General features: G+C 38.7%; 1 protein-coding gene across 15 annotated transcripts in view; it reads right to left on the minus strand.

Moving 5' to 3' along the window:
• picalma (phosphatidylinositol binding clathrin assembly protein a) overlaps positions 1-22,882 on the minus strand; it is a 51,216-nt gene that overhangs the window by 17,827 nt on the left and 10,507 nt on the right. For 7 of the 15 annotated variants that reach the window (XM_066699453.1, XM_066699451.1, XM_066699458.1 and 4 more), the window contains exons 2-13: positions 14,485-14,627; positions 12,813-12,888; positions 10,812-10,914; positions 10,201-10,294; positions 9,718-9,829; positions 6,363-6,469; positions 6,229-6,270; positions 5,099-5,184; positions 3,866-3,989; positions 3,130-3,266; positions 2,381-2,481; positions 49-201 (exon numbers count right to left, since the gene is read on the minus strand). In XM_066699453.1, the coding sequence (XP_066555550.1) occupies positions 49-201; positions 2,381-2,481; positions 3,130-3,266; positions 3,866-3,989; positions 5,099-5,184; positions 6,229-6,270; positions 6,363-6,469; positions 9,718-9,829; positions 10,201-10,294; positions 10,812-10,914; positions 12,813-12,888; positions 14,485-14,627 (1,278 nt within the window). The remainder of the gene's footprint in view (positions 1-48; positions 202-2,380; positions 2,482-3,129; positions 3,267-3,865; positions 3,990-5,098; positions 5,185-6,228; positions 6,271-6,362; positions 6,470-9,717; positions 9,830-10,200; positions 10,295-10,811; positions 10,915-12,812; positions 12,889-14,484; positions 14,628-22,882) is intronic. The other 8 variants (XM_066699462.1, XM_066699460.1, XM_066699467.1 and 5 more) reach the window with 3 other exon arrangements.

The following is a 22,882-nucleotide window of genomic DNA, read 5'->3' on the forward strand; positions in this document are numbered from 1 at the left end:
ACAGACTGGCAGAAGAATAGAATAAAGAAGAGAAAAAAGGTATTTTACCACCAAACATTTCATGAGTGGGTGTCCTAGAAGAAAAACTAACAGCATCTGAAGACACAACAGGTAGATGGACAGCATCGACAACAGGTTTTGTAAGGAAAGGGTTTAAGTTTGGAATGGAGTCGTCGACAGCTTCAGTAGAAGTAAAAGGATCTATGCAGGCAAAGGAAAGAAAACAAAAAGAGAACAGGGAAATGTTAGAGGAAGAGATGCGACAGAGAAGACAAAACAGAAAACTCAAAATAACTCACAGTGTACATTTAAACAGAGGCATGCATAGAGAACAGACAGTAGATAGTTATTAGGGATTTTAGGAAAACGTCTGCTCCATTCATACATTTAGTAAGTAAGCAAAAAATGAAACTGAAGAGAAATGGGGCAACTTCAAAATGTAAGCCACACTCTCCTCAAAATGTTAATCAATTACAGCTATACCCACGGCCTTCTCGAGCATCTATTGGACAACAAAGATTCATTTTAAATTCAAATAAAAGGCAAGTCACCTCATCAGCACAAAAATGGATTTGAAACAAGACACAGCGAGACACCTCTGAACGGAGGCTGTTCCACTGAGCAAAATTAATGAGGAGAAAACCTTTGGCAAATGAGTACTTTTCCTGAAATATGACTGTTGCGTTGTGGAATGACAGATGGAATCAATTGAATTCACACTGTGGTAAGATGCGGTTTTAGGTTCTGTAAAAACAATACCATATAACCATTGGGGAAAGTAAATGTTACTATTGACCCCAATGCTGCCATCAGAAAGACTGTTTTGCAAATATTTGTCAGTGAGACTTACCTTTTAGATCAGTGGAATGTATTAAGCAGAATTAATTTGAATTGTAAATCTTTATCTGGAAAGGCATACATATGCTTTACAAATTTAGCCTCCAAAATAAGTTATTGCTTGTTTTTTGGTAACCAGTGTATTTGGTATTGCAGGTGTCCAAAAATATGTAAACAATTACATTTACAGACAAATTAGTTCTTAAAATACATGACTATAGTGATTTGAAGACAGTTAGGAGCTCTTAATATTACATCGCCTTTCTGATGTTGTGAAATGGCAACTACACCACAAGACATGACAGAAAAGTTATGACTGAAGTGTCCTATAACAGATCAAATGTACTTTGTAGTTTCAACAACAAAATGATGGTTCTTATGGTCATGATGATCTACATCCCATCTACGCAAACCTTCGTCTACAGAGGAATAAGGAATAATTACTCCTCTGGAATGATTCTCTCTCTCACCATATAGAGTCGGTCAGAAATGTAATTATGCTGAATGTGTTATTAACTGTGTAACACATTGTAAATAGCACCCAACCAATCTGAGCTCAATGGGTGGAGCAAAAGTAAGCAAACTTATAACGATGCAACAATCACTTTAAAAGCAAAGAATCTCCTAAACATCAATACGCACACAAACGCACACACACAAGCATCCCTTGGTACATTTCCTGGAGAATGTAATTTAAATAGGTCACAACCCTGCACAAGGTTCATTACTGAAGGTTTTCCTGTGCATGGCGACCTGCTTCAACAGTAATGAGAGAGAGCTTAAGGCTTTGAAAACAAGATACCAAAGTTTCTTGGAAATGCCCACACGTGTGGCTATCATTGGTACCTTTTACTGTATGTAAAACAGTTAGGGATTTGTGAACAATGCTAAGTAGGGCCCATGGTTAATCTAATCATGCAAGTTGAATCAATATTTGCTTTCTTGTAGCCACAAATTATGTATAAAACATTCAGATGGCGGCACTTCTGATAATGCATAATATTTACATTATGCGATTCCTTCATCTCCAGGTATTCAAAAAAAAAAAAAAAAAAACACCAAACACTATCTAATCCTGACCAGGAACAAATAACAAAACTGAAAGGGTTGCTTTATGAGCACCTGTTCCAGAGACTGTGTCACATTTACAGTAAAAAGCAGTCTTCTGATACTAGAAGTACCTGCAATCAAGTAATTAAGTAGAAAGTTCCATTTCTGAATTTAAAAGAACATCATCGTAATTGTGTGTCAAGGAGAATTTGGCAGTACCAGCCTTTCCTGCAGTTCAAATACTGTACTTTTTTTTTCTTTTTTACAAGAGAGCCAGATCTCTTTCAGCCAACCACATCATCCGATTGCTCTTCCTGGTCTTCTGGTCTCATACCAGTACATACCGGTAAATCAGCCAATAGCCATAAAGTGATTTTCTCCAACTTTAACGTGAATAAAACCATGTCCGAAAAAGTAAAACTTAATCAGCTGCGGTACAGTCAATTTCCAATCCTGTACACAAGCACATTTCTGCTGGATTCAGGATGCTTACCTCCCCATGTATTGGCTGCGGGCAGCGCAGTGGAGATAGGATGCATTGATGGTTGAAATGTCGGCTGCAAATCAAGCAAGTCGTTCTGCACCTTCGATGCGCTGAAGAGAGACAAATCACAGATGCAGGTTTAACACATACCTTTTTTTATCCAAAGCTTAAACAGCAAGATAATTGCTGATGTTTGCACAAAGCTTACATACAAATAGTTTACATTTGAACACCGAAGATTAACTTGCCATATTAATCTAATCTAATGTATTACCAGAGGACTGTATGCCACCAATATTCACATGCAATCGCTGTAGCCGCCTTCAGACCGTTGGAAAAACTCTCCTAAGTGCTTCTGTACAGGATTGATATACAAGACCCATTTTGGCTGTGCAGTTACGCAATTATAATATCTGCCACCACGAACAATTACAGCTAATGTTTAACTTGGCCATCAAAAAGTGAAGCTCATCCCCAGCTGAAGGCCTCAGAAACAAATAACCACGATTTACTGGCTTTAGGCAGCTTTAAAAAAAGACCTTCATGACAGAGGAACTTACATGTTAACATCTACACAACACAAACTGAAGAAGGCCTCTGGCAGACCAGACAGCTTTCACCCTACTGTCAGTGAGCTCTAAGATTTCAGAGCGTGTGTCAGTGTGCGTGTGTGTGTTGGAGAAGGATTAAAGTATACACATATTGTGGCCCAGCACCGAATCAAAGTTTCACACCAGAACCCTGGCCGGTGGGCGAACCTGGTTGTGGAGCTGGGTGTGGAGAAGAGGTCGATGGCCGGGGCTGTGCTGATGCTCCCGCCGGTGGTGGAGACGGGGGAGGCCGCGGTGGTGGCAGAGGACGGAGGCTTCTTAGAGAGTTCCTTGAGCCGCTGCTCCTAGGTAGAGGGGGCCGAAATTAAAAATACACGAACTTGCAACTGGGGCCGAACCTGCTCGGAGGCCCTCAATGAAAATTAGAGTGAAGAACAACCATTCCTTTACTTGGCTGAAAATAATCCACAACAAGAGGAGACCCCATATCAATGATCTCAGCATACATTTTGTACTTGGGGGGGGGGGGGTTCTGATGGAGCTGCATTTGTTCTAAAACATGTATGGGAGTAGATTGTTTATTTCGAAGACTTGGACTGAAGAAAACACTTACCAGGCTGGCTCAGATTCCAACACAGAAATCAGGCTCCACAATACTGAGACTGTCGCACAAGCAATATAATCAGTTTGGAGAGCTTCAAGTGCCCACATATGAGCGACATGTAGAAATATATGGATGTTCATAAACCAATCAAGAGAGATTTCAAATACGTTTTGGTTTATAGTCTGTGCTGGGACACAACACATCTACAAAATTCGTTTCACAACAGAAGTCTTACCTGGAGATATTTCCTGTTCTGGAGCAATCATACAAAAAACAAAAGCTGACTAGGCGTCCTGAAATCCAATCAAGAGAGCAGAGCAGAAAAAAACAAAAATGTACCTTCAAGGCTTTCAAACGGGCCTGTTCTTCCTCCAGGGCGGCTTGTTTTTCCCTTTCGTCCACTTTGGTGAAAGATATGCCAGTGTTTGCAAGTGATGACACCGCATTGGAGAGCGTGCTGGCCCTGGGAGCACCAGAGAGGAAAAGACAGGGTATTAAACAGCACAGGGTTCACCATACTTAAAAAACAGAATGCATATATATGCAGTTGTATATATACATGTATACTGTACTGTATACGTGTCCTATATCTGTAACTAAATAAGATGAAGAGTAAATAAGCAAGCTTTGTAAAACCGTTTTTTCAATACACAAACCAGTTTCTTTAATATCTTGGGATGTCACAAGAATGTATATCAAAAACAAGACAAAAGCAAAAGCTGTGTGATTTTCAATCAAACGATAGCATGTGGCTCACATCAGATAACTAACTGCAGCTGCACATTTGGTTTCTGATTTCATAGATAGCAGCTGCACTTTTCACCATCAGCTTTCAAAAGAACGTAAGAAAGAAAAGTCTGAGAAAGGTTAAAAAAAAAAAAAAGGCATAATTGAAGAAGTATGACATAGAATCTCTGGAGTGACAAAAATATACAGAATATTCTTTTGATATTCCAAACGTGTCCAAATGAGATATGATTGTTTGTTTTGCGTACTTTGCTGTCCCCAGTGCATTCCCGTCCAGTGAATTAAGATCCCTTCAGTCAGGAATGAGAACAGAGAGGGAGGGGGAATGTCTCAAGAGCTAGCCTTAGATCAGTGGTCTCCAGCCCTGGTCCTGGAGAGCCCAATCCTCTTAATCTTATAGCTCGTCCTAAATCACCAATATCTAAATACTAGGAACACAGGTGAGTAATTAATCAATTAAGCCAGTCAGCCAAGGGAATTCTGGCCTCGAGAGGCTGAAGGTATTCAGAGGATTGCTTCAATGGTTTCTAAATGACCAAATTTACCAAACCACCTGCCTCACTGATCAGAAAGACAGATTGCCGGGCATTTATAAATCGGTGGTATAAAGGTGACCTCCAAAACCTGCTGGATAGGGGCTCTCCAGCACCAGGGATGGAGACCACTTCCTTACGGGAAAGACATTGTTTATACTGGAGCCTCTGTGTCTGTTACAGAACACAGTTAAAACATATTTGATAATATTTACATACATATTTACATATTACATGAATGCAAAGTTAAAATGCCTGTTTGGAAGGCTGTATCCAGTGAAGCACAACTGACCTGCTTGCTGCTGTAGAATCTTTGACTTTTTTCCCTTCCAAAGAAGCCAAATGCTGCTCCAAAGCATCCAGGAGACTGCTGGGGGCCTATGACAATATGAACACTTCTTTAGTGCTGAGTGGTTAGCAAAAAAGAAAAAGAAAACAGCAACAAAAACATGCAAAGGAATTTAATTACACAAACACAGACAATCAAGCAATTTGCAAAACATATATATATATAAATATATATAAAAAGAGTGAGATGCAGATACTTACACAAACTGTAAACTGAAAATGGAAAGATAAGGAAGATACAGAATATAAAGGTGGTAATGGTAAGAAGTCACTAGTCAATTAGATTATCACTCGAGAGAATACTAAAGAGGTAACACAGTATCACTGGAACAATACAAAAGCATTATAAAGTACTTTATATTCGCTAGCAAAATGACACTTCGGCGAATCGTGTTGATTTATGCTTAAAAAATAAAAAAATAAAAATGTGCACCATTTGAAAATGAGCTATTATCTCAGAATAACCATGGCAACCTCTACAGAAAAACCTGGGAGTTTCAGTAGTGTCTCTGGAGATCATTTCAGGTTATCAAAGAAAGAAAGAAACCCAACTGAATCACTTAATTGCTCAAATAATACACATATCCACCAACACTGATATGGCGAACGGGGAACCTGCATCATTGTATTGTAATGCATCATTGTGGCAGAAGATAATGTGTCTGAGCCGTAATCCTCAATATAAACTCCTAGAGTAGGACCATCGTACCGGCCTGTCGTAACTTCTACGTCTGACTTGGACATTTCCTTAAATTTAGTATCTCTGGAACAAATCCACAGTGTCCTGAATTATCACCTTTATTTGCTGTATGTTGTGGAAAAAGTCAAGAAAAATAAGTAAAAGGTTTCCCTGTCAGCTACATGCACTGAAAGCGTTCATGCACTGGGCAGTGTCTAATCTGAGGAAAGTTTGTGCAAGAGTTAGTGCCAGATAGCATTGAAGATTGGAAAGGTGGCAAGTGAGTTCTGTACACAAAAATAAGTGATACCGAGTCGCTAAGGCTACAGAGTCAAGCTAGAAGAGTGAAGGGTTGTCAGGCTGTTTTGTTTGAGAAAGCAGCACTGCATGTTTACCTGAGAAAGGTCTGGTATGTCTCCCCTGTCAATCCCAACTTGCTGTGGAAATAAAAGCAGAAAAGTCAAACTTACAGCTTTGCCATTTTCTCCACTTTGTCAGTCCAAAAACTAAAATCGTGTTTGAATCTTACTTCTGCCACTTTGAGAAATTCCGAGATCCTGGTCATTCGAGTGAGGAATTTCTTATAGATGTCCAGACCCTCTTTGCATTGATTTTTCTTCATATCGAAGTACTTCTCTGCAATTTGAAAAAGCACAGTCTTGAGGAACAGGCTACAAAAAGATGGATGGACAACGGAGAATTTAGGGTTTTTAGGTGATTAAGCCCTCTTCCCAAATCTTTATACTGTACTGTAAATTACATAATTGCCTTAAAGAAGACACATTAGTATTTTGTATTTTGTAGAGGGAAGTATGCAATGTACATATTATTGATTACTTTGATCCATAGTTTTTTTTCTTTTTTTTCTTTAACACATCTGACACTACAAACAGCTGGGAAAAAGACGACAACAAAAAAGCCAGTTGCTTGAACAGCTAGTCTTGGATGAATCTAGACCACAGATTCAAAATGGTCAGCTAAATCACATCACATTCATGATCACTGTGTAATCTTAAAATTGAAATGTTCTATTTTTGGGTCCCCGTTTGTTTCCTGCCAGTTTGCTTACTGGATCAACGTCAGCCTCAGACAAACATGCTCTTGATTGCATAGATTAAAACACATGCCCAAAAAAAATTACAAAAATGGCTGGGTTCATTAAACATCATCCACACATTAAATATCTACTCCTCACCCTCCACTCACTAAAAATCAACAACAAATACATACATACAATTTAAAAAAAAGTATTTTGCAAGTCTAGAGTGCCTGTTCATGACATTGTGACCCACAACACACAACACTGACTTCAGACAACAACTTAAATTATTTGCACAGTCCATAATAATGCTGGGCTTATCAAATCTAGCAAAAATGATAAGCTTCTGAATACTGAACAAGGCTATACTGAAAGGCCATAAGGCAGGTGTGTGTGGATAGCAAGCACTCTCATCCACAGCTTAGCAGGGTATCCAGTGGGGTGCCTGACAAACTGGCAGCAAAACACATTTCCTGCCCTGACAGAGCCTGTACGACGCACCTGACCTTGAAAACTGTTCACAACTCCCTTCACTTTCTCATCTCCAACCCATGTCAATAAATTGTCAGCCACATTTCCATTTTTATTTATGTACAATCCAACATCTAAATGTGTCATAATCAGGAACAGAAATGCAATGACTGCACTGGCACAACACCAGATTTACCTGAAGGAGATAAAAAACGGGATTATATAAATCTACACTGACTGACACTATCACTACATTAGATTGAACATTACAAGAAAAACGTCCTTTTCTGGGAATTCTCATAAGAGGCGCATTGCTGTATTGTGCAAATCTCCCAAATCTTTATCGGTATAACAGATAACTAAGCTGGAAGCTTTAAGAACATTAACATACAATAAATATAATCTGAAATATTGACATGACAACGAAGCAATGTCCCAAGAGGCAGCCATATTCAAAACAACTGCATACATGTGCTGAGTAAGACAGCAACCCCTTTAAAACTGGATCCAACGTACAACCGTGTGTAACAGAGTGGTTCTTATCAGAATAGGCCAGTGTAAAGGTTTATTTACAAGGTGGATAAACCAAGAAAATGTTGAAACAATGATACAGAGAAACTACCAACGTTCATATCCTCAACCTGGTTTTATAGCACAGCAATGCAGTAAAACAGGGGCGGGAGATTGTGAACACTGTAGGATGAAGTGGCCCGTAGCCGCGGGTCTGGCTTCAATTTTGCAAGCGAGCAGCTCCCCCCCATGTGCCTTTGCCCATCCCTCCTTTCACCAACGCCACTGAAATTGGAACGTCCCAGCAAGCGGGAAACTCGAGACAGCAGCAGCAGAATCCCCACGCAAAAGGCATGAAAACTAAAAAAATCTAAAATAAATGATAATAATCAGAAAATATAAACAAACAAGGGAGTGACTAAATATCATTTAACGAAATAATAATGATAATTATCAGAAAATATAGACAAATGAGGGAGTGACTGAGTAATATAATACAACATCTAATATAATTCTAATATAATTATTAAGCTATACTATACAAATATTTTGTATTCATTAGTAAGGAGAATAGTCAAGGTTGATAGAAAGTATACCGGTTAACTACATTGGTCTCAGTTGAAAGTTTAGAAATGCAATACTGTTGATTTATTATCTGTAAACACTTACTGGTTTGCTAACTTGACACTGTAGGCATACTGGGCACAATATCACCCACATTCCACTACAAAAAATTATCTAATAGAATTAGGTGGTGTAAAAAGTGGACTGAATTCAGGTTTAAACTGATTTAATTACAAACTGACACCAGGTCAGATAGAGATGTGAAAACTGGCCTGAACATAGATATGATTACAAACTGACACCAGATCAGATGTGAAAACTGGTCTGGGCTTAGCTCTGATCATTAACAGACACCAGGCCAGATATAGAAACTGATATGTTCAGATATGAATAATTACAGTAAAACAAAAATAAATATTTAAATTGAAACTAGCCAGATGAGATAAATTTGCTTCTTTTATGAATAAGTTGTCTAACGACATTAGCTAGCAGACGTTGGCTTTTGAACTGACTGTGGGGGACAACCAAAATGAGGAAAATGTAAAATACTGTACAAAGAGGATTATATTAGATGCTGTATGTCACTCCCTCGTTTGTCTATATTTTCTGATAATTATCATTATTATTTCATTATATGATATTCAGTCACTCCCTCGTTTGTGTATATTTTCTGATTATTATCATTTATTTTAATTATTTTTAGTTTTCATGCCTTTTGCGTGGGGATTCTGCTGCTGCTGTCTCGAGTTTCCCGCTTGCTGGGATGTTCCAATTTCAGTGACGTTGGTGAAAGGAGGGATGGGCAAAGGCGTGTGGGGGGCGAGCTGCTCGCTTGCAAAACTAACGCTGGACCTGCGGCTATGGGCCACTTCATCCTACAGCATTGTGAACAGAACAACTCAGGTAAAATCAGGAACACAGTCATGTAGTCTGGCTCAGTAAATAATGTAGCAAAATAGGAGGCTTAGATGTGACATTTTGTCTGGATATTGCTGGACCCCCTAGGGAGCTGAGAAATGGAAAGCATGTGTGAGGATGTCTGCACATGTGAAAATCCACTCCATCTCCACAACTGCCTTTAAATGAGGATTCTTTTTATTCAAAATTCCCACACAAGTTAAAAAAATCTATTCTGCTTTAGTGAGGGTCCCAACCCACTGAACCAAGTGATTGAACTCATTGATTTAAGGGGTATGCATATACCAGTATGGCAAAGACATTTGTAGCTATGAAATAAGGGCCAGGGGTGAAAAACTGTGCAAAGAACCTTGTCTCCAAAGAGTGGACAGAAGTCACTTACCTAGCAGGTTAATAATTCCTTCATTATAGGCTGCAAACAATCTGATTGCATCTTTGAATAGAAGCATGAAGGCGGCGTTGATCACTCCATTCGTGAGTTCATTGGCGTTGACCTGTGAAAAACCCAAAGTAAATACTTTGATCTCGGCAGCATGAAAAGCTGTTCTATTACCACAAATTTCGCTATTGTGATAAACTTAAAACACTCCAACACCCATCTTGACCTTTCTGAGTTTCATCCACCCAGAGGGGGGATATATTAGAATAACCCGTTCCAATGCTTAACAACACTGCGTTCACGACACACTTTCCTGAAAGCAAGCCTAGGCTGTAGAGTAATGCTCTTGTAGGCCATAATAATAGTGACCACTAAAATACATTCTAGTGAAGGAGTTACACACTGCTCTGTAAACACCGCTGTGCACCTGAGTTAACGGAAAGCACTGAATTGTGTCACGTTAGTACAGAGTTATCTAAAACTCACATTGAAATCCAGGAGTGCGTCCATCTGATTCTGGATTATGGGTATGGTTTTCAGGAGCTTTTCCGTGTTCATAGTTCTCATCACCCCATCAGCACTGCAAAATAAATAAAGTGAACAAATCACTTCAATGCTGAAGACTGCTGCCGATTATTGTTGTGAAGAGTGCACCCCCAGATGCCATTATAGTTTTTGGCGGAGGAAATTCATGGGCGGTACAAAGCCACTCAGCAGCAGGAAGAGTTGTGTCTTTGAATGCCATTCTCTGTCATGCTTTAAAAATAAACCCAGTATAATAGGTTCCAAAATAGACTTTGAACTCACTGTCTTTTACATCACATATGTTAAAAGATTTTACAAATTAAATATTTATCATTGTCAGCATGCATGTTTTAAGCTTTTAACAACTATCTGAAAGCTCCACGAAGCTTGGACATTACAACGACTGAATGAAATCAACAATTTAGTTTTTTAAATATTTTTATCTATTGGCATCCCAAACCTCAACATAATGCACAAATATTTAGTAGTTTAGTAGTAGTGAGTTATTAATAACAAATTAGTTATTAATAATACAAGGCAGTTTATAAAACAAGACAAAAAGCCCAGCTTACCCTCTTTTTACTTTTGTGAAGTCAAAAGCAACTTGTCTGTATGAAACTGCTTTTTCATTCAGGTATCGGCTATACCGCCTTATAAATGTTGACATATCATATCCTGTAGAAAAACAAAATCGCTACGTTACAGGTTCAGTCGCTACTTACAAGAACCAATAAATACATTGAAAATCAAGGTTAAAACACATTTTAGTTCTTAATTTTTATCATAATATCTCTACCTAAACCATGGAGATGTGAAAAGTGTGGCCAGTAGCCCTTAACTTAGTAGCAATAAAAGACAGTTGACAATAACAGAACTAACATCTCGGACTAACATTTGTCACCATTTCCATTCACACAAACTCCCAGCATGCCCCGAGAACCTCAGCTTTGTTTAGGAGGAGTGTGTTGAATCGGTGCATTAAAACAGCAGCTTTAATGCATCGTAATCTGTAGCAGATAAGAGTCGACTGCATTCCAAACATAGCCCTTAACACTGAACAGACTACAGACACTCTCGGTAAGTGAAAACGGCACCTGCAAAATTAAACCTTTTGGACAGATCTGCACAGTGGAAACACTCTCATGCAGTCCTTCACATCCAAAAAGGGGCTCCCTGTCCTGCTAGAAATCAAATCGAGCCACATGAAAGGATCCCACTGCAACAAAGCCTTGGTTAGCTTCCTCTTAGTAGTCTAGACATGCTGTGACTGTCTGCGAGTAAGAGTTACTATGAGGAAACAGACAATGCCACACTGGAGAAACCAATGACCTTATAAGAACTACTCCATGTTTCTGTAATGCAGATCCATCTGAAATAGAGTTCATTAGGCTCAGTTAAAAGCAATCACTGCATTATTTCTGTCCGTCCCTTGTTAAAAAATTTCCCTGCAGCCTTGGACATTAAAAAGAAGCTTTCATTACATTTTGCTGGTAAGTGAACGTTTAATCTGTGCCAAGCAGGTCAGGGGATTATCACATTGAATAAATCTGACAACAAAATGTGAAAAGCAGACTAATTTATTTGTATTGTTTTTAAATGTATGGAGTGGGTGGAGGGGGACTAAATCACAACTGGTGACCATGTGCAAAAGAGGAGACATGCAAGATATTTCTAAAATTGGCACCGGTTTAGAGAACAGTGCACAAACGGCAGGGTGTTTTACATTTTTCCAGTTTCTCTTTTTCCAGCCAGTCGCGTTAACCAGCAGTGAGTCTGCTGACAGGTCCCGGGAGCCCTTGCATCGCCGGCTGACAGCTACACTGCGTTGTGGCGGGAGACTCGCTTTGCTGTCACGCATCTGTAAACCGCTGTCATTTCTGAACGGGGGGGCTCTCCTCCATCTCCGAGGAGGGGACGGGAGGGTTTCTCCAAACGATTGTTCGCACAGTCATGTTAGCTGTTCTTGGAATAACTCTGGTAATTGCGTCGGAAGAAGAGCTTTCCTAACGAACCTTGACAAAGCAACCCTCCCAGCAATGCAGCCTGACAGAAACCAGCCCCGTGATTGAGCACGGTTACTGTACCCCAGTCCTTCCCTAGCAAAGACCAATTAAGCTGCCAATTAACACATTAACATGGGCAGAAGATTATTTATTCCAAAAAAATAAGGAATACAGAAGAATAAATAAAAAAAATCTCTCCAGTTCCTGTAACGCAAGATCCGGTGATTCAATTAATGCAGTCTTACAGAGAGCCAGATAAACTGGAAGAGAGGATACTCAGGGGAAATTGGGATGGGAAGCGAGTGCCTCTTCCCACAGCCCTCTCATCTGACAGCTGCCTTAGGATCCTCAGTGACGAGGCCTCACATAGGGGCCTCGCCTCTCTGCTCAGCTCTCACTAGCACAACCCCAGCCTCTCGCCCAAGCCCCTCTGGCATACCCAGTGATGGATGGAAGATTACTCCTCCTATCCCCCCTCCATTTTCCGACAGAGCTGGAATCAGCCTGCTCTTCTTAAACAGGGCCGGGATGCACTTATTGCTTAGCTGTAAATGTTCAGAAATAACTCACCTTGCAACCCACTTTTGTCCAAGAAATTGCTCAGGTTGAATAACGTGTTTCTGGAAGCCAAGTACTGGATAAATCGCTGCAATACACAGAATATGGGTCACTACGCCGAAGTGAAATGTTACAGAGCATTTCCCAAAACCTAGAGGCATATGTTGTTAAATGTGTTACCACTGACAAACAATTTAAGACAGATGGACTTAACGGATTGTCTTAAAAGCTGCAATATTTAACATTTCCTAAGGTTTGAGAGAACATGTTTTTTTAACATTTCCAGAGGGTGGCCATCCATTTATTTTACAAATAATAGTCCAATCCGCGTAAGAACACAAGTTTTGGTTAATATACTTTGCCAATTGCACCGTCCAAGCATGCATTAAAAAGAAAAACACATTTTTAGGCACAATACAGTAATGTAAGCTTTAGAAGGATACCAACATATTTTATTTTTATTACAACAACTGTCTCAAAATAAGTTGTGAAAGACAATATGGTAATTAAAACAAAAAGCAAAAAGGCACTATAGCAAAAGTACAATTGGCAAGTTCTGTAGCTAAATAAAATTGGTGCAAAAGATACAATGAGGGAAATATCTAGATCTATTTTTCCATCTATATGTATAAGACATCCATTCAGTAGTTGGATAGGTCTTTGTAATGTGAAAATAGAAAATGTCATGTCAGAGCAGTCAGCCCACTTTTTCCATATTGATTTGGATGAGGACACAGCTGTCCAGGACACCAAGGTTAACACAGTGCACAAGAGGAACATGGCTCCTTTCCCGTTTAAAATGCATCCTTACACAACAAGCAAACAAGTACTGTAGCATGATGCTACACACCATACACCGCATCAAAGAAAGTACTTTCATTGATGGTTATTGAAGATATAAAGCATAACACCTACATTAGCTTGATGAGCTTTTGTTAAAGTATAACAAGAATTAGCTATTTCAAAGAAAGATAAAAATTATTTTAATTTGCATACAATTGAGAATGTCTGCTTAACACTTTAACTGTCATGTGGGTGTATTTCTTTAGAGGTGGCATCTTTAAATCAGCAATCTTTCTGAAGCTCTCAGAGAAATTCTAGTAATCATATTTGCGAACAACAGATTTAATCATATTTAAATAGGATTTTACATCTTTCAGCAAAAAGTCAAGTAAAAAACTACTTGCCTACACCTTTTATTAAAACAATACTATCAAAAGATATAATGCTTATTAACCTGCTCAAGTAATATTTTTTTTATTTAAATGATCTTGATAATATATTAAAATCTCAGCAGCCAGTTAAATGGTACTCATAAAAATGAAAAGCACGACTCCAATCAGTGTCATCAGTTCAAGGCATTGGGTAATAATATGGAAATTTCAATTAGGAAAATAAGCTAGTTTCCTTGTTGCTGTAGGAAATTCACTGCAATTAAACTATCTGCCTGCGAGGTTACAGATTAAAGAAATCTGACTCACATCACCGTTCTACACTTATCTGATCTCGGCACGGCACGGAGGTGGATTACTTGAATGTCAAAATGCTCCCTTGCAGATATTAGTTTTTCGTCACAGTCAAGGACAACAACCTGGAAATGACTCGATGTGGTGAAAGTGGAGCAATGCATTCAAACAACGTGGGGATGCTCTAGAAATGTAAAGACAGCTCGGCGACGGATTACCTCATTGCCATAAACCATCAAGTGGTGTGTCGTAATGAGGGCTTTGAAAACCACCACCCAGCTGCTGTTCGTGGTTCTCTCAAAGAGCGTGTCCGCCAGCTGTGGGATGTTGACGTTCATCTCATTCGTGCACTGGATCAGGTCTGAAAGAGAACAGAGGAGCACAATGTCCTTGACAGTTCAAACCGGATGGGTCATGTCGTCTGGGGTGAACGCGCTTAAAAGCAAAAGGGGATCTGCCCATCACGCTCATCCCTCAATTTGGGGGAAACAGAAACAAAGCATTCATAATACACAGATATTGAAACCTTTTGGATCCAGCAGTCTATGTTCATGTGGATGTGATACATATCTGTAGGGGGAAGAAACATTAGTTGTCTTTGGCCTGATGCCAGTGCCATCTGGCCACAAGTGAAAGTGGAAGCCTCATGTATCCTTTGCTCCAGCACCATGAAACTAGTGTTTAATGCTAGATCTGATCTCCCAATATCCAATCTGAACTGGGGTCTGTTCTATAAACTTTCATTCTATACTCTAATTAACCTAGGGCATAAATCAAACAGTTTAATCTATGTTGGTCACTTTCGTTATCCCCTAATAAACAACCAAACCATAAACCAGTGTAAATACAGTAACAAATAAAAATTAAGTTTCAATAAATTATTTCTACATTAGATCACTTTGCAAAACAGATGCAGATTTAGCCATTACCCCCACATCAACATTTCAAGCTTCAGATCTGACGTTATTGTCCTGCAGCAACGGGATCCAGTGTTGAGTGCCTCTTGGAGGATCTCAACAGTATTTGGATGTCAGTAGGCAGCTTGATATTCAGCATTTTTACAGCGAGAACCTCTTTGATATTCAGGCTTATTCTTCGGTTTCTTTTTGTTGAACACAACTACAGATGAATGCAAAAAAAAAAAAAAAAAACACTATCTGCTGACACAGATTTTTAAAGTGACTCTTTCCCCAACAGTCGCACATGTCTCTGTATCCAAATTTATACTGGTAGATAAATTGTTTTTATATTTTTTAGGATTTTTTAGAACCAACTTATATCCACTAGATGTGTTTCTTGCCAGAGATTAGTAAAATCAATGACTGGTTGTTTTCCACTACAAAAGCAATAAAACCACAGTACAACGGCCCAGATGTGACAATGAGGCTTTGCATTGATGCAATTATTGCAAATTTCTTCAGCTAAATGTGCTGATAGTTTCTGTAGTTCTTTGCAAAAGAGGCGATATTTAGACTGAATTGTGCGTCACTAAAAGAGAAGGAATGCGGTCAGATGTAGAATATAGTGAGGCTGCTTTCTGTGCCAATTCTGTGTGTAACTGGAACATACCAAGAGCTCCAGGCCTAGATCCTGACAGGTTTTAACATAGAAAGCAAAGAGCTAAATAAAATTAAACCAAATCCCTATCAATCATTATCTGCAGATCAAACCTTATGGTTTTAGCCATACAGGCCAATGACAATACAATGTTCATATTAAAGTAATTAATTCATAGCAGGCTTGGATGTTCAGAATAGACAGTCTTTTACACACTATACACACTTTTACACTATTGTATTTTAGGTGCAGCCAAACTCTGCCAACATTTTTCATGAAATGTCAATTTCAAAGGTTTGGTTTAATTAAATTTAAGTTTATTTAAGGAACATGGTAGTCGCAGAGAAAGTGACATAGACAAATTTAATTAAATCATAGTTGCACTGGTTGTGCTTCAATTTGACTATAGTATTTTACACAAAATAGCTTAGTCTTGCTACAGAAATGCAGCTGTAAAGAACTTTATTATTAGCAGTACTTGCCATTATGACACCAACAAAAGGTCTCCCATGTGACATTTTTTTACCTAGGTTGCCAAAAAACAAGAAACAAAAACCATCGCATACCAACATGTTTTGCTTCATTCAAAAACACCTTTTTGAGAGATTTTGCACTGAAAACCTACTAGAGTTGCCTCTAAACAAAATCTCAGTTGCCAAAACATACTCAAGTACTCTGAGTACATCATTCTATACCATAGTGCTTCCAATAAAGATCTTTACATAGGATATCATGCAATATGACATTTCCTTAATTTCCTACATTTATGACAATGCACTGAAAACACTAAAACCCATCTGGAGCCTAAGACTGAAACACATGCTATTCTTCAAGCAAGTTTTCATTAGCACATTACCTTGCACCATACAGTTGCACCAATGCTTTCGAGAAAGCTCCTAATACAATAAGTAAGAATTAGGCAGGAACAGATTTTAAACCTCAGACCCACTAAAGACGAGACGGAGAGTTGATATTGACTGAAAATGACCCATCGTGACCCTCCCGATATCTTGCCTAACAACAGACATCTGCAAGCTGCAGAACCCTGATAGAGCAAAACTTAATTTCTTCTTTGATCACACACAACACATTTAATTACATATTGTGGAAGAACACATTATTTCCCTAAAGCAGGGATTGGGTCGGGTTCTACACACTGACGTTGTTCATCCTGTCTGCTTGGTTGAAAATCTGAAATTCCCTTCTTGGTTGTTGAGAAGTAAGGTGACTTTAAAAACAGAAGGGGAAATCCGGAGGAATCATGCTGTAATATTCAAAATTGTTGTGTTGTCTTGTGGCAAGAAGGGTCAAGTATTTATATTTTTCTGGCATAGAATAACCAGACAATATCCTGCTTAGCTGTTTTCTCTTTAAAATCATTAAAACGTCTAGTTGTGCCAAAACAGAGTAGTTTCTATAAATGCATGCAATTAAAGTGACAAATTTATAAATAATCAAGAATATATGGTCAACCAAACAAAAAAAACTACCGAATTTCTAAATGAATTCCCGTTGACATAAAATGAGAGGCATTTGGCTTGCCATACTGACAGCAAGACCATGTGATTCCAAATAACAGCAGGATAATACTGCCCTAATATAATACTTACACCAAACACATGCCAGATTTCAGCATGACAGATGAATGGTATAAATATTTTATAGCTTCACTTCAAATACTGCTGTGTATATTACTGTTCACACAAAGTTATGAAGTAGATACAAATGCAACAATACGTATAACTTTAAAGACATGGGGGGGAAACGAACAAAAAAACAACCCACAAGGGATATTTCAGCCAGGATACGTTGCACTGAAATTGAGCAAAATCAGAATTGTCAGTGCAGACAACTTGAACTTAAAAGCCCTCCTGACTCTATGCAAACATTGCATACCAATTATGCTCTTTACAGCGGCGCAGTGAATAAGTGGCCACGTTTCATTTTCATTTCGCCTCTTCTCTTATCGATGTTATTAACATGCCAAAGAGGAGCGGGTTACTGTGACCTTTACTGACACATTCTCTCAGATTCCACCTGTATGTAAGCATGGACAGGTTATTAACTTAACAGCAAGAAACTCTTCACTTTCTCTGCTTCCCAACAGGAAGCAAAATCGACATTTACCCCTCCCACTCAGAGCGGATGGCATCAATGGTTCGATCTGTCCTGACGATGGTCAAAACAAGAATATTAACATTGCATCCGACTGGCAGCCTCTGATGAACTGATGCCTGCTCAGCCTCTGGAGAAGAGCAGAACGACTGGCTTAAAAATTGGCTAGAGTGAAAGGACTGTGCTTTTGAGTGGGAATCGAGGACATAAAAATGCCAAATGAATCTGTAAAATAGGCTGCTGAGCAGAGCAGTGTTACAGATCCCTTGGTTTGGGTAGATCTGAAACGTGTACTGTACAATTCCCATGAAGGAAGAATGACAGACAAGATGATAATATGATCGTATGATAAAGTATTACCATAGAATAAGTAAGAAATAAATAAGCTTATGATGAGTCACAGGCCCCAGTTCCGTAGTATATGATAAACAAGCCTGGCTCCCCGTTGAACGGGATGAGATGCTCTGCTGCACACAGAGAGATTTCTCACTTCCCCTTGATAGACACAGCGTGTGCAATTAATGGCAATTACTACCGTTGAACACTTAGATTAAACACTTGCTTCATGAAATGTTTTGGTGGTTCTATTAATGCAACAAGGAGAGGTATTCATTTAAACAATTCACACAATTACAATTCTGAAAAATATTTTTCTTTCCAAGCTGCAACCAATAGAGGCCTAATAGTGTTTACTGAGGCAACATGGACCACAGGAAGGAGGCCTGATTGGAATAAAATGGAGAGTAATGGAGAGGCAACATTTTCCAAAATGTACACATATCGTGTCTCCAAAATCCGTATTGGATGAGGGCCACAAAGAAGTGTCAGTTCAACCTTGTCAGCTTGAAAGGCAAACCACACACTTTGTCATGTTTGTATGCAATCTCCAACCTTTTATACAGCATCATATCTTGAATCGAAGTGATCAGGGAGCTGTGTGTGCCATCTGTCCTGCTATCATGGAATGAAGCACGATTTTTCAGAATGTAGAGCATCAACATTAAGGAAAAACCAACTTCCACAGACTAGAAGTTCAATAAAGTAACCACACAGACGTTAAATCGTGGACCGTTTGATGTGCCAGACTGTGGTATAAATGCAGCTTACCAGCTCCAAAAGAAGCACTTCTGCCAACAAAGCACAAAGCCTTTACCCTCAAGACCAGACATGTTAACCAAGCAGAAATACCTCATTGCATATTGCACCGTTTCCAGGGAATGTGCAATATCTCTGCATACAGATGATTAAATTACATTGCTTGCAAAATATTCCCTATAAATATAACAGATTGCCTCTGTTTACAGTTAGGATTAATTAATAATCATAGGTAGGAATACTCTTACAGATTGTTACATTTTGGAATATAGAGTTTTGCAGAATATAGCAGGTTTGGCTGGACTGGGGTTAGAGTTCAAAAATGATACAGTTGAATATTCACATGAATATAGGTCCCTCGTATAAGAGTTTAAGATTGCTAGTGGGTCAGTCCTTATGTCCAGCCATATGATAATACTGCCTGGATTGCATCCTACCAGAGTAAGCACCTCTAATCTACACGAATGTGGAATACAAAAGAAGACTGGTTTAATCTAAGAACCATATTCAGGTTTAAAGACAATGAGGGGAAAAAATGTGAAGCCTCCGTTATTCAAGGACGTTCGCTATCGAGAGTGTCAAGAGAATTCATAAGTGTGCCAGGCCACTGAGCAAAAGAACAGCTCTCTGCCTGCAGTGATATAAGGATTTCTATTATGGTGCTCCTTACAGGGCAGCATGTCAGGAGAATGAGACCCAATATAGCCCTTTTCATTGCTCAGCAAACACTGGGATCAGGTGTACACCTCTGACAAACACCCCAGTGTGCTCAAAAACAACAATAACTAAACAAGCAGAGTAACCTACACAAGGTAGGCCCTACATACAATACACTCGTGGTGCACACGTGAGTATTGTCGATTACATACCTTACAGTTCTGATCGACAGCAGTATAAGGCTGGTCAATATAAATTACATTAGGCAAGTGAATGATTCAGTGATTGCCCTAATTTAGGTAACAATGTATCACAACATGGCATTGGAAACTGCAATACCATTTCACATGCAAAAAGTCATTTTCCAGTGACTGAATGCTTTCATTCTGCATCTGAAGGACAACCTGTCAGCCATTAAATTGATTGTTTTCAGAGTTTAAAGCTGAAAATGAATTCCACCATAATTACCAAAGAGGCACTTTTCAGTAACTCAGTAGCACAAGCACAGTCGTAACTAAAAAAAAAAAAAAAAAAAAAGTTTGGAATTCATTGTGTTATAATTCACTTTACAGAAGATACTACAAAATAAAGGATGTGCACATAGAGCAGCATACATCTATTCTAATATAATTTTGCTGACCATGCTTTTTTCGTCATGTTTCTTTATGTTCTTCATACACATTCTAGACTGTTTAGGTGTAGCAAGAGCTCAGTTAAAGTTTATCCAAAACTCAATGCATATAGAAATGGAAATATAGGATGTATTCTTCTCTTCATCAAAATGTTTACATGAATAAAACAAAATAAGCCTAGTTCTCAATTAGAGCTTCACAGGACATTCCTGAACACTGAAAAATCTAAATTGACAATCACTAAACAAAAATAAATTAAGTGATAAGGTAAATAATACAAAATGCCCTCTCAAAATAAGCATTTTCTAATCACTAACACAACATCCTGTTCCTGTGGCTGTTTACATTACCCAGGATCTGGGCCCTGCAAGAATTTAAGAAAATCCTCTGTATTGCAAAGGCCCATGTATTCATCCCTCACAAAGGGGCTTGAAATTACAGCCCGAGCTTCCGGAGTCTGCAATTCAGATGGCAGATAATGTCGAGCACCACGGTTGAAAGCTAGGCTGTAATGCTAGACAAGGGGATAGCGTTTTTTTTTTTTTTTTAATAAATATAAATATATTAAAGTAGGACAGCATAACCTTATTGAGCTGCAGCATTTAGTCTCGTTCTCTGCCTTATCCAGGGATAACCGTAAGCCCTGTGTGGTACAGTAGAGCAAGGGCTGACAGCACAGAAACGTAACATTTCACCACTGACAGGCTCAAATAAAAGTGTAATCTCATAATGCAGTGCGACATAAATCAAACACATGACCGGCTCTCGTTTGAAAAATCTTTATTCACGTAAACGGTAACACTTTATTTTGCAGAGTACCAGACATCTAGGTTTGCTGTACTTCAGGTGTGATGACCAGCAATAAAAAAAAGACCACAAGACACAAGGTCAAACATATAGGCTTCATCTACCTTATAAGGTAAACTAAGCATTCAAACACACAGATGAGAATAAAGAACGTGAATTATATAGGAGTAGGTTAATGTTTGTGCCTATATAAACTGAAGATTTGTACTTAGACTGTAGAAATGGTCTTACAGAGAATATAATATACATACACATTGTTTTTAACAGAGCTTAATTTTTAGAAATTAGGCTTGATGTTGCATTACAATGAAGTGTTAAAATTAGGCTTACATTTTGGTCTGGCTAGGGTTAGGGTTAGAGTCCACAGTAAACCTAGGTGTAAGTTAAGGTTAGGTTTGCTTTTCTCCCAACTTAACCCAATTGGCTGTAGATTTGCATTTTTAAAAATTTTGCGTTGGCTAGGGTTGGGTTTCAGGACGTTTTTGGGGCCTACAATTATGCAAGTAATCTATTGATGTAGTACCAATGGTTTATAACTGTCAAGACTCTCCGATTGGCATGGAAACACAGTATCACAGTTGAGAAAAAATATTTTGAATGTTATGTAGGTATTAGGCTAATTAATAGTAATACCTTAAATAAGTGAACATTTAAATAAAAGAAAAATGGTAAAGGTAGAATTAAGTATCCAGGCGAGGGAAGAAATGTTCATATGGTTACATTTAGCTTATTTGTACAGTATTATTGAGCAATACTTTGAGTTTGCGTTAAAGATTGGTCATCAAAGTAGGGTCACATTTTGGTGTGGACCAGGGTTCGGATTGGAGTCCCCATTAAACTTAAGCTTCCATTAACTGTAGGATTGTTTTTTTTTGTTTTGTTTTTGTACTCAACTCGGTAAGTTGTAGATCTCTATAGATATAGATTAAAATGTGTTTGGTTTGCTAGGGTTGGGGGTAAAATGGGGGTTTGGGCAGTTAGAGACACACCCTTAACAATTTGAAAGTAGTAAATTGTTATACAAATCCTAAATGTACATCCCTGCATTACATGTACTTAGAACAGAATACTACAATACAATAAACCCAGAAGCAGCTGCCAAAAGGTAACTGATTAATAACCTACATATTCAAGTGATGGTTAAAAATTAATACTTGCTGCACTATTCTCCATAACTAGATAATAAACCACTGAGAACTATTAAAATCTTCTCCAAGGCAACCACGAATTAACCGCTTCTTATACTGGGTTGCCTGGAGAGAATAATTATTATAGTTAACTGAAGAGCTACTAACAAGGATCTTCCATTATTTCCTGGCACCACAAATTCATGTAAACGGCTCCTTCACTAGACTGCATTAGCAATGACGAGTTTCTATTAGTCTTCAATTCATAACCCCGTACCCAAAACATGCCAAATACTGAATGCCATTTAGTGGTACAATATTGTTGCTTGTAGGGGTCCAAGGACCATTTAGGTATAGTGCCGACACCTAACTTCACTGCAAAGAGTAGAAGAATATTGTGCAGTATCCAATAGCAATGCATTCCATATGCTGTTTCTTGGGAATAACATTGCTGGAGCCGAGGCACCAATGTCACTCATTCATCGAAGACCCTGTTCTTCTCCACATATTACGCAATCCTTTGTAGCGTAACAACAAACCGCAACACATTGGGGCAAAAGTCACTGTGACTTAATATACTTCAGAAAGCGCTCAAAGCGGAGAGCAATACGTGGAAGACAGGGTTC

This window comes from Amia ocellicauda, chromosome 3, assembly GCF_036373705.1.
Source record: "Amia ocellicauda isolate fAmiCal2 chromosome 3, fAmiCal2.hap1, whole genome shotgun sequence".
NCBI classification, from domain to species: domain Eukaryota; kingdom Metazoa; phylum Chordata; class Actinopteri; order Amiiformes; family Amiidae; genus Amia; species Amia ocellicauda.